Raw genomic sequence first — 12121 nt, 5'->3', positions numbered from 1 at the left:
CGATTTCCGCACTTGTGTCGACCCTCTCTCTCTCTCACTTCTTGGATTCTAGCTCCGTTCGTGCCGGCATTATATATGTTTAAAGTCTAAGGACGTGCACCGCCTCTTTTTGTTCAACTTATTTAATTGTCTTTTAGCCGTGCTGCCAGGGTATCACTCCCCGCCTGGAGTGTAGTCAATGAATCAAGGTAGCAGTCATATAACCGTATATAACTGTCCCCCTAGGCACTGGGTATGGTGCTGATAAACTTTCAGCTCTTTTTTTTAAATAAAGTACTTAAACATGATCCTTGTAATCAATTTTATTTCATTGAGTTCCACAAGTTTGTGTGTTAAATTCATTTGTTTTCAAATTTTATCCAAACATTGATTCAAATCCAATGCATTTCGATGGTTAAACCATCTTCATCAGGGATCCATCTGTAAATAACAAACAATAATCTCTAAGCATACTCATACTTTTAAAGCCTTTAACACTCAAGTCGTTAATGAATATTAAAAACACATCTATATTAGATTTTGATCACCTCGTACATGTTACATCCCAGTGTTTGGTGCTAGTCGCTATACTGGTTCTAAACCCTTACTAACCGTCCCTTCAGTGTGTATGTATTTCCCCCTCACAGTATGGTAAATCGAATAATTACATCTTAATTACTAAGTTGCTGATTTTTGTGCCTTCGATTCGTTCGCTCTATCTATGCCTCCACCTTTCGTTGTGACATGATCTCCGGTTGTTTATGTGAACTCTACGTTCTAAAATCGGTGGGCTCCCCCCTCTGTCTCTTTTTACCTTTCTCCTAACCTTTAAGGGATGTTAAGTTATGCTCTTACCTGAAACAAACTTCACTCGCTTTTCGTAACTGCCGCTGCGATTACGCGCGTCTTTCTTTTCCGGGTTTAAGCCAGGATGTTATGATGTGCGCATGCGTTACGTCACTGGGAACGTGTCGTGAACGTAAGCCCCTTATTTTTGTATGTACGTTCCTGATTAACTTTATAGACTGCTTCTATCACTAACAAAAACAAAAGCTGCTTGCTTATAATGTTTACTCTTACACGCATATGTCTGACCTGATATTCGTGGTTGTTACGCTCACTATTCAACAGTGCTAACGACAGGAGGGCACAATATGTTAGCACTGTTGAATAGTGAGTAAAAGCCGAATTGCCACACCTGACTTGGTAGATGTTTTACGAAGAAAGGATACTGGATACATACTAGTGTGTTGAATGAATATAAAAAAATCTATACATTTTAAAAATTAAAAAATTAGCTTTCCTGCAGGTGATATCTATGTAGAGATTTAACAAGCACAAAGCTATCTGGAAGATTGAGTTTTCACTTTAAAAATCGGAAACTGTATTCCCGTAAATGTAGTCTGATATTTTTTTATTTTTCTTACTATACATGCAGATGCAAACTTCAAATGGCAGAATACTGGAGAAGTTATTTTTAAATCGCTAACGGTCACTAAACGCCAGGATGATGAAGAGGGTAACGAAGAAACTGTGCAAAATGACGAAATACACTTTGAACCAATAGTTTCGTTACCAGAGGTAAGCTCTAGATGTAAATGAAGCAGTTTTATGCAGGTGATACGAGATCAAAAGAGCTGAAGTGAAACGTATTTTCCATCTAAATCAAACTGATTTCAGTGGTTGAGTGTGTGTTTTGATTTTGAGTTTTTTCCAGTTCTTGTCTGCTGAGGAATGTGTAACAAGCCATCATTATCCACACAGTGCAGACAGAAAAAAGTAATTAATGCTTTGTTCTAGGCTTTGAACTTTACATACAACACTGTGCAAACAGGTACCTCTTTGAAACATTCCTCCCAATTATGCTCACATTTTGCATATTCTTCTGTGGTCTGCACTTTTCGGACACTATTCAGAGTATACTGCACAGTTATTGATGTTTACAGGGGAGGGGTGATTAATATACAATTGCACGTTGACTTTCTGTTTTATAACAAGACCATATCCACATAGCATAAGATGGCGTGGTATCTACTCATTTCAGGATTTTTACAGCCAGTCTGCCACTCCACAAAAAAGAAATACCCACCATAGGTGCTATTACTTGTTCTAACTTGAGCCTGTAACACTAACCACTGTTGAAACGATCCAATCAACAAACCGCGACCAATCCCTTCTACTACGATCAGATTTTAAGGAGCAACACCCAACAACAAGACATAGACTTATAGCTGCAGATTCCTCGCCTTCTGAATACTCCTCAGGCATCAGATGGAAAAACTTTCATAGTAGCTCTATGTGCCAAAAGATGGCGCCATGCAGCATTGACTCCATTTCACTCCAGAAGTGATGTGCGGGGCCTTTAAAGGCACCAGTCTCCTACGCAGACATTAGCTTCTCTTGTCACGCCGACTTATGTTTGCAATATTCAGACACATTTTCAAGTATGCAAGTGATGGCACCCCCTAAAACGACAGGGTTTAAGTCCTGTAGGGACTGTTGCAAACAAATGTCTGTGATAGATCTCCACCTAGTTTGCCTGGGGTGACAGGGGTTCAAGCCACAACACTAAGACCTTTGGAGACTGCGCATCAATGAAACAAAGGCCATCAGGGAAAGCAAGGTGAAACTCTGCGTCACCAAGTACAAGAAGACCAAGCGCCGGGACTGCTCCAAGTCCCTTTCGCAGAGTTAACAGAGTCAGTCTTCGCCGCGCTGCAAATCCTCAGGTAAGCACAAGAAACATAAGTCAAAGTGGAATTCTGCTCCTTTGCACCATTTCCCCTCCTTTGCTGTGGTGGTGCTAATGTCCCCGTCCTCAAAGTCTATCTAATTTGCAGCTGGTTCCGGCCCAACCCAAGTTTCCAGAACCGTCAGCCACACCACGCCAGATCGAAGGGTTTTGCTTAATTATGCTTCGGCTCTTCAGATTTTTTCCAACTCCCTCTGGTGCACCACTGGGCACCACAGAACTGAGTTACCAGCTATTACCGCCGGTAGGTTCATCCTCTGCACCAGCTGGACCCTCTGATCCACTTCAACCCTCGGTTCCAGTACCAACGCGGCTTCAGTGCCCGTCCCACTCCGGGCCAGAGTATGTCAATGACAACTCCGCAGCCTGGAGAGGTGACCCCAATTTGTTATTTTCAAAGCCAGCCTAAATTGGATCCATCACACAACCGAATCAGATGGAGCTTTCTATGCTAATGACAATTGGTATGAAGACTTGCAAGATGCTAGTGGGCTAGACACTTCCCCAGAGTCCGACCTTTTCTAACCTTCCCCACCATCCCCCCCACCCCGCCACAGAAGAAACAGCGTCCTGTACCATGGTTATGCTTAGCGTGGCAGAAGTCATTGACCTCCATCTCCCCTCTGTGTAGGTGAAAACAAGTGTCCTGGTGGAAGACCTGCAGCTTGGCTTGAGTGCTTCTGAACCTTACCTTTTAATGATGCCTTGACAGATACCTTACTGGGGGCTAGGCCTTTTATTGGCCCTCCTTTTAACTGGCAAATTGCCAGATGCCATCGCCCTACTTTAGGCGATCCTGCCTTTTTGTTTCAATACCTTTATCATGAGAGCCTTGTGGTGCTTGTTTCTTCCAGCCAAACTAACCCCAACAATTTTCCTAACACACCCTCCAACAGGTAATCAAAGCGAGTGGAGACATTTGGTAAACGCCTCTGCTCAGCAGCAAGTTTGACCCTGTGATCCACTAACGCCTCCTTTTTGCTGGGCCGCTACATTCATGCCCTCTGGGACTTGGTAGGGCACAAGGCCTCCCAGGTGTTCCTGAAGTCCTTCACCCTGTTATGTCACAGGCCATTCAGGATGTTTGTGACGCTTCCAAGTTAACAACTTGTTGTGGCTTGGACACTAGACTCCATCGGACAGGCTATTGGCACTAATGTTGCCATTCATCGCCATGCGTCGCTCTGATCAACTGGGTTCTTGACAATGTCCATTTCTCCCTGATGGACAAGCTGTTTGATGCAAGTCACTTGTTCGGGGACTAGGTGGATGCTGCCCTTGAACGTTTCATGGGCTACCTTGGTCGTTTTATTATTTGTTCTCTCTGTTGCCTGGCAAGGCCTTGCCCTCTGCACAGTTAAGAGTTATCTATCGGACCTCTTGGGCTTCTTAATGTTGCTTGATCAGCCTTCTTTGTTTAAATCACCATTTATGATGCGATTTTTTAAAGGACTACAGCACCTTTCCCCCTTCTCTGTTCGTGATACCCCAGTGGGACCTCAATCTTGTACATACTTAATGTGTACTCCATTTGAGGCACTCCACAGCTGTCCTTTGCTGTATCTTGCCATTAGGACTTTGTTCCTGATTGCCATCACCTCTGTTTGGTGTGTGAGTGAGCTTCAGGGTCTGTGTGTTCATCCCCCATACACCACCTTCTTCCCAGATAATCTGGTTCTGCGAACTAGCCCTCATGTCTACCGAAAGTTCCAACTCTGTTCCACGTCGGTCAAACCATCATCCTGCCGGCATTCTATGCTCCGTTTCTTTCTTTTAAGGGAGAGGAGAGACTCCATCGCTTGGACCCTAAAATAGCGCTCAGTTTCTACATCGATCGTACCAAAGACCAATGGGTGGATGATCAGCTTTGTATGGGATTCGCAAGAGTGAGAAAAGGCTAGGCTGTGCAGAAGTGTACCATTTGGCACTGGACCGTGCTCTGCATTAAGATCTGCTACGCAGGTGCAAAGAAGCTGCCTCCAGAATGCTTGTGTGCTCATTCCACCAGGGTCAAAGCTGCTACCACTATGTTAGCTTGCAGAGTTCCTGTACTAGACATCTGCCAGGTACCTATGTTGGTGTTCCTTAATATGTTCCCAAAGCACTATTGCCAGGACAGTCAGGTTTGCAGAGATGGGCTTTTCTCCCGCTCGGCCCCACAGCACTTTTCTGGTTTGAGTCATTCACAGAGCCAGCTACATAAAGGTACTGCTTTGGTATACATTCAGAACTGAGGATTCTGCGGCTTAAATTTTTTATCAAAAGAACATGTTACTTACCTTTGGTAACTCTCTCTAATCCACCCCATTCTATTTTTGCTCTCTACCTATTAAGATCCCAAGTCTAGGGCACTGCCCACTGATAGATCAATTTGCTTTTGTAGCTCCACATCTAGACCACGGACAGTCTCAAAAGCAACTGACAGCACGTGGGAAAGGTGCTTATATAGGCCCCACATGTCACTTCGGGAATGGCATCAGTGCGAAGCCACACAACGCCACCTTCTGGCGTACAGGGCTACAACGAAAAAAGTTTACAAATCCAGTATGTTGCCTAGGGAATTGTGAGAAGGTGAGGCATTTTCAACTAGTGAGAGTGTTACTGAAAGTAAGTAGCTTGTTCTTTTAAGTCATTACTGGATATGCCCTTCTCCCCCCATTTGGCCCATATGCACAATGAAAAAGGGTGTGTGGACGTTGAAAGGAAGGGCGGCAAAGTAGGACTTGTCAGGAGGTGTTGCAAGGCAGCTAGCCATAGCCATAGCCTTGATCGGACATTACAGATGCCAAGGGTAAAATGAGGTAGACAATTGGGGGTGGGAAGGGGGTCTTTTCTTGTGACAAACACTTTGTCAATCATTGAGTATATCACAGTTTATTAGTCCATATGTTTACTGGTGCAGACAAAAATGAGATGATTGCATGAGCACTGTCATACAGTAGAATGAATACTGTGTGCAGGCCTAGAGAGGGTTACCTGAAAGCTAGGGAAAGCCTGTGGCAGTACTTGGAAGATCCTCTTTAAAGAATCTCTGCTGGAGTAAGACAGGATTGCCCCTTCCAGAATGTGTCCTTAATGGAAGAACGTTTAGTATTTATTGTTCACTTATGTCGATGCTTTTCACTGTTGCTACTCTGTGTAGCCACGTCCAACTTGTCACACTAATGGCATGATTCTTTATTTTTCAGTTTGAATCTTGTTGATTTGTATTACTCTTTCTAGGTAGAGGTAAAGTCTGGTGAAGAAGATGAAGAGATCCTGTTCAAAGAGAGAGCAAAGCTGTACAGGTGGGACAGAGATGTTGGCCAATGGAAGGAGCGTGGTGTAGGAGAAATAAAAATCCTTTATCATCAAGAAAACCAATATTACCGTGTTCTGATGAGGAGAGACCAAGTTCTGAAAGTGTGTGCAAACCATGTTATCTCCAAGTCAATGGACATCCAGCCTTTAAGCACATCAAATAATGCTTTAGTTTGGACAGCCATGGATTATTCTGGTAAGTCCAAATTACATCTGCTTTTTATTTTAGGTGAAGTTCTTGTGTATGGGCTGTGTGTTTGTGTGTGTGGGTTTTTGGGTTGGGTGTGAAAGTGTGGGCATGTACATTTGTTCATATTGTATACATCTATCTCCAACCAGGAAAATGTTTTTTCCTCATATGACCACCAGCATGTTTATGGGAATCCAGCAGGATCCTTGACACTTGTAAAATCTTTAAAAGTCAGAGCTTTACTCAGATAGTATTATAACAACAAACACAATCATTAAACATTTGCAATGTTTTAATCTAAGCCTTAGCAGACTGCCCAACAAATAAATTGTTAACCTTTTAACGCTTTCATCCCCATACCCCACAATTTTCCCCCTGAATAAAATCTCAGTTCAGTTTGTCAGCTCAGTAAGAGAGTATCCCTTTTAGTTTGACACTGTTTTTGGACCTTGATTGTTATAAACTGTTATATGAGGGTGGAGTGGCAGATTCTGCACTGGTAGGAAGCAGTCAGCTTTTTTTTTTTTAACTGGTAGCATTTCTTGCTTGGAGATAATCCTTCTGTGTAAAATCTAGGTATGCATTCCCTACCCCCATTTTTGGCAGAAAACACACTGAATACTTTCAGAGTTCTATTTCTTGATGGTTACTTGCCCTGCCTCCGACATCTCTCAATCTGCTGTGTTATTCACCCAGATGTGACTTTTGTCACCGACTTTACAAATAGGCAGAAGACAGGCGACTGCAGTGCTTTCATCACAACTCATGTTGGAGGACTGTCCTTTGAAGTCAAAACATTTGGTCCTGAGAAATTAAACAATGAGATCTTCTGCATCTGAATCATAAGTCTTGCAACCAACAAATACTCCTCAAGCTCCACAGCTAGTGGAGTCTCTCTGAGATGTCAACTGAACCAAAACTGTACCCTTGTACGTTTTGTTTGGCTTTCATGCATGATTCTTAGACTACCAAAGAAATCAACATAGGGAATACTTTCTTCGGTAAAAGGAAAGTAAAATACAGCTAGAAGCATACTCATAAGATTCCTCATATGGCGCTGGTGAAGACTGGTTATTCCATCTCAATAGGATGATAGGACTCTTCATGGCAGTCCTAATGAGAGGTTCAAGGTCCTTTGAATCCTGGCATCACAGAAAGATCTACCAAACCTTCTCATTCAGAAGGTGTTCATTTTCTTATGGAGCTATCCAGGAAGACTCAGAAGTATTAATATTTGTAAACTGTCATGACTTTATTATCAAACAATACATGTATTCACATTATAGAATTAAGTTGCCAAGCATCCTCTACAAGGTTTACTACATTAGTAATCTTTGAGATTCGGGAGCTCTTACCTGCTCCTAATAATGCACCTTTGGGTAATGTAAATGTTCTTTTTGCCATCTACGCACAATCTTTTCCACAAACACTGAAATGGAAATACAAAGCTGCTTCAGAGAACTGCCAGTGTTTAAGGCTCATATGCCCAAACCCCCCTCCATCTCCTTCAATTCTCTGGTGTGCCACCCCTCAGGCAAGCCAAAAGCAACATTTCTCCACCTTGCGGTAAGAAGCTTGACGCAGTGAATAAATGTAAGGGCTGCCAGACACTGGCACATAACCAGTTCTGGGCTGAGGTGGTTCCAATAAAGGAGCTTCTACCTCCAAGCAGTGACTTGACCCACCCTCCCACCCCTATGCTTGTATTTCCAGTTTTAGGCCACCCTCTAAGTGAACAAGTTAATTACCTTTGGCAACTTTCTTTCTGATACTCCCCATCTAACCACAGATTCCTTTCTTTTGGAATATGCGAGGGCACCCGACTGAACCTGGAAGATTTAAACAACATTTTTCCCACGTGCTGGTAGGTAGCATCATGCATCTGCACACCAACTTCATTTCACCCCGGCAGTGACTAACAGAGCTGCATATAAGCGCAACCCCGGCATGCTGATGTCACACCCTTGGACTTGGAGCCTGCCAGTAATCAGCTGTACCAGTTTGCAGATTCCTAGATTGGGACCTTTTTAGATTAGAAAGGAGACTCTTCTCAGGAAGAGGGAGTGCTATAGGGAATCTGCAGTTAGAGTATTCTTCGGAGAGAGAATTGTCAAAGGTGAGTAAATTGTTCTGAAGCACGCTTCTAACTGGAGATTCCCCACCTTTAGAATTGATACCAAAGCAGTTCCTCTCAAGGCGGTATGGTATGTCTGTGGAATGACCCAGATCAGAAAGTCCTGCAGGACGGATTAGGCAAAATGCCCATCTCTTCAGACAGGGCTTTCAAGGCAGTAGCGCTTCGTGAACATGCAGTCTCTCTTCATCTAAAAAGGTCTCTTGTTTATGAATCTGCACACTGGTTCTTCCAGTCACTGATGGGGTGCACTTCTGAGTGCGCAGACAGGCTTATAAAAATGAACTGATGTCAGCAAGCATGGGAGACACTTATATGCTACTCAGCTAGTCACCTCCGTAGCAGAAAGGAGTGGACACATGGTCCTATGACTCAATCTACCAGTACACAGGAGCATAGGTTTTTGAGTTTCAGGCCTGAAGATATTCTGGCGTTTCATGGAGTATCCACCAGAAAGAGCATTACCAAAGTTAAGTAACTTCTTCTGCAAGTAAAAAGCCTTTCCATATCACTTTTATCTGTCCACTATGCAAGTACTTCTATCCATACGTTTTTAGGTCTCGCACCTGGCGATACAGTGCGAAGCACTGTCGCCAGCGAAACCTATAGTCGTCTGCTATGCTTTCAAGGGCTTGCCAAGGGGAACAGGAGATGGGCATGCGCAGGATCGGATCGGACTGGATATGTGGGCGCGCGCACCGTGCGCATCTCCTGTCCCCCTTGCAAGCCCTTGAAAGCACTTTCACTTTCCATGCCCACGACGTGTCAGCGCACTGTCGTGCCCCACTCACCGGGCTGCTGGCCAATGCGACACCGAAAAACACCCCGCCTCTTCACTTCACCCGGGCCCCCTCCTGGGACCCGGGATTTCTCTGGATTTCCACCGCTACCGCAGGGCTCTCCCTCCCTCATTGGAGCCCTGCATCCACTAGCAACAACGGCCTCTTCTGGCCAAGTCACAGGCCCCGCCCATGTCATGGGCAAGGATGCCTGACTTCCTGGTTTCACCCCCGCCCGCAACGGTGATTTTGTGCTTGTTTTTCTCATTACCCGATGCATGTATATATGCGCCTTTATGCGCAGTTTATTACGGGAGCGAACATATTTTTACTTGAGAATCCCTTTATTCTCTCTGTCCTAGTTATGACTGAGCTCCGGCTCACGGGTTATTCTCGCAATATGAAAAGCTCTTTTCTCTCCCCCCCCCCCCCCCCCCCCCTCCTTAGTGGAGGCACTTACACTGTAGTCATTACGGGAGGTGAAGTCACGTGCTGCGCTCCTTCAGTTCCTGGTACTTTGCTTCTTGAGCACTGAGACCGGTGTCCGGACCCGTCCGAATCCGTGGAGATGCTGCCGCTTCAGAGCCTGCTCCGGGTGCCGGTGATACTGTGGTGTGAGGGTGAGAGCGCCTTGTGTACGAGAGAGCGTGCCGCGGCACTATAATGTGGTGGAATTGGAGAAAGAACCTTGTGTATGCGACGCTTACACTTTTTTGTTACAAGTGAACTGGTAGTTGAACAGTGAAGTGCCCGTGCAAGACGAGCGTGGTACTTTAAGGGGACTGCGGTGCCACCCGTGGAGGTGGGCGAGCCAACATATTAACAGGGAAAGTCGAGCCCAGCGTCTGGCTCGGCTGTAGGAGCCCGAGCACAAGCCGAGTCTGGCATTTGTTTTGCTGGGTGAATCGTGCAACAAACGACACGTAAAATATGATATTACAAGAAACACATTTCTGTAACGTGCGTTAGCTTTGACATTAATAAGTCACTTTTCAGGTTTATTGAGGAAATGAAGGGGAGGGGGTGTGGATTGGTGAAACTATTTTCATAAGATCACACAGTTTGGAGGAAGCCAGATTTTCTAGTTTCACTTAGTACAAATCATGCACTACATGGGTGTCTTATTTGTCTCCTTTTTACCAGGATGTTTAACCTTTGTTTTCAACTTTGTGCACAAGGTTAGAGCGAGGGTGGCAGACCGAAGCCACACGAAAGCTCGGCTCGTTTTGGGCTCGAGGTTCCAAGCACAAAACTACAAGTCCCAGAATACAGCTTGCTGTTGAGTGCTGACTGAAATATCCACAACTGGCTGACAGTGTAAACAAACATTTGCAATGCAATAGGTCTCGCATTTGCGAGAGTTTGAGCTATTGGCATTGTAAATGACAATGCCTTTTATTTATGCTTTTGAAAACTTGCAAGCTGTGCGTAAACAAGCACTTTGTACTTATTTCCCTTGCTTATGAGAAGCAATGCGGTCAGTCTCTTTTACTGACAGCCTTGCTTCAGGTAAGCAATGACTATATGTACAAAGTGTGTGTTTATGCACCGCTTGCAGGTTTTCAAAACAAATTAATGAAAGGCATTGCCATTTACAATGCCAATAGCTCCAACTCTCGCAAATGCGAGACCTATTGCATTGCAAATGCTTGTTTTATCAAATTATTGTTCTTGTAGCAGCCACTAAAGATTATTCATACCTAAACTACTGTTTTTCTCCACTGTATATATTAGAATACTCATTAAGTTGAAGGGGTAAGCAATCTAATATATTTTTCTTTTGGTTTTATTTAGAAGGTGAAGGAAAAGTGGAACAACTTGCAGTTAGATTCAAAACTCAGGAAATGACCGATACCTTCAAGAAGCAATTTGAAGAATGTCAACACAACTTACCAGAAATTGAACATGTGTCTTAACAATAAAATAAATTTGGTACCACAGCCTACTATTATGCATTGTACATGTTGGGTTGAAGGTGATAATCACATGATAGTGATTAACGTCATACTCTCCTAGAGGTCAGAGGAGCCAGAAGATTTGATGGCTTTAAACTCTGTTCCTAACAGATGAGACGCTATGGAACGTCACTGTACTCCTTCTGCTAGGTTTTGCTGTGATCAGTATGGTCAGAGTTTGGTGATTGTACTGGTACTAAGTCACATTAGAGTCCTTCATTGTGCTGTCACATCAGTGTTGGAGTGCAAAAACTGAACAGGAAGCAGTGCAATTTAGTCAGTCACGTTGTTCCACAGAGAAGATTCCCAGTTATTGATCATCAGGAACAAGCACATTTTGATCTTATATTAAGTTACTGTGTTTGATTTTCCTACTTGTAATGAGTAATCAAGTACCTGTGTAATTGATTTTCCTAGAATCTTCCTAAACTGAGCCCTAGTGTTTTCAATACAAATTCGCGTTTTAAAACTTGTGATGTAAATAAAGTTGAATAAAAGTCATATATGAGAAAGCAGCCTTTTTGTTGGTTACTTGGTTATCCTTGAATTTAATATGTTTGTGTTTAAGTTTTAGCAAGGTTTTTAGGTCTCCTCTAACCGACCACGTTTAGCTGTCTGTGGGGAAAAAGCCTCATGTGAACCATACCAAAAACTTAAAATGTGTTAAATGCTCACCCATTTCTTTCTTTTGGTTGGATATCTTGTCACTAATTTGTTTGCTTCATAGTCGATGGCTTGCTTTTCTGCCTCCTTCTTGTGTTTGTCCCTCCCCTGAGAAAAAAACCATTCTGATTCATAATTTCTGGCTGAGAGAGAGGGCAGTTGATGTCAAAATGGAAATAAATGAGGTCTCGAAGCCAAAATGGCAGCATTGCTCCAGAAGAGAAATGAATACAAGGGGTGTCTCAAAACATTCAAAATTCAAATTAAACCAAAAAGATTCAGGGGAGAAGACAGTCAAATGAATTAGCTACATCTTCTGCACCAAGGGAAGAGCCTGAAGAAGTTTTCTTTGGGAATGACGTAGACATA

General features: G+C 43.6%; 1 protein-coding gene across 2 annotated transcripts in view; it reads left to right on the top strand.

The window, feature by feature from the left end:
* LOC144773229 (E3 SUMO-protein ligase RanBP2-like) overlaps nucleotides 1–11604 on the top strand; it is an 827846-nt gene extending 816242 nt beyond the window's left edge. For both annotated transcript variants that reach the window (XM_078658128.1, XM_078658127.1), the window contains exons 26-28: nucleotides 1418–1560; nucleotides 5954–6227; nucleotides 10929–11604. In XM_078658128.1, the coding sequence (XP_078514254.1) occupies nucleotides 1418–1560; nucleotides 5954–6227; nucleotides 10929–11050 (539 nt within the window). In that variant the 3' untranslated portion in view covers nucleotides 11051–11604. The remainder of the gene's footprint in view (nucleotides 1–1417; nucleotides 1561–5953; nucleotides 6228–10928) is intronic.
* Nucleotides 11605–12121: the final 517 nt, after the last annotated feature.

Source organism: Lissotriton helveticus, chromosome 8 (genome assembly GCF_964261635.1).
Source record: "Lissotriton helveticus chromosome 8, aLisHel1.1, whole genome shotgun sequence".
Classification (NCBI taxonomy): Eukaryota; Metazoa; Chordata; class Amphibia; order Caudata; family Salamandridae; genus Lissotriton; species Lissotriton helveticus.
This window is presented reverse-complemented; position numbering and strand designations above follow the sequence as displayed.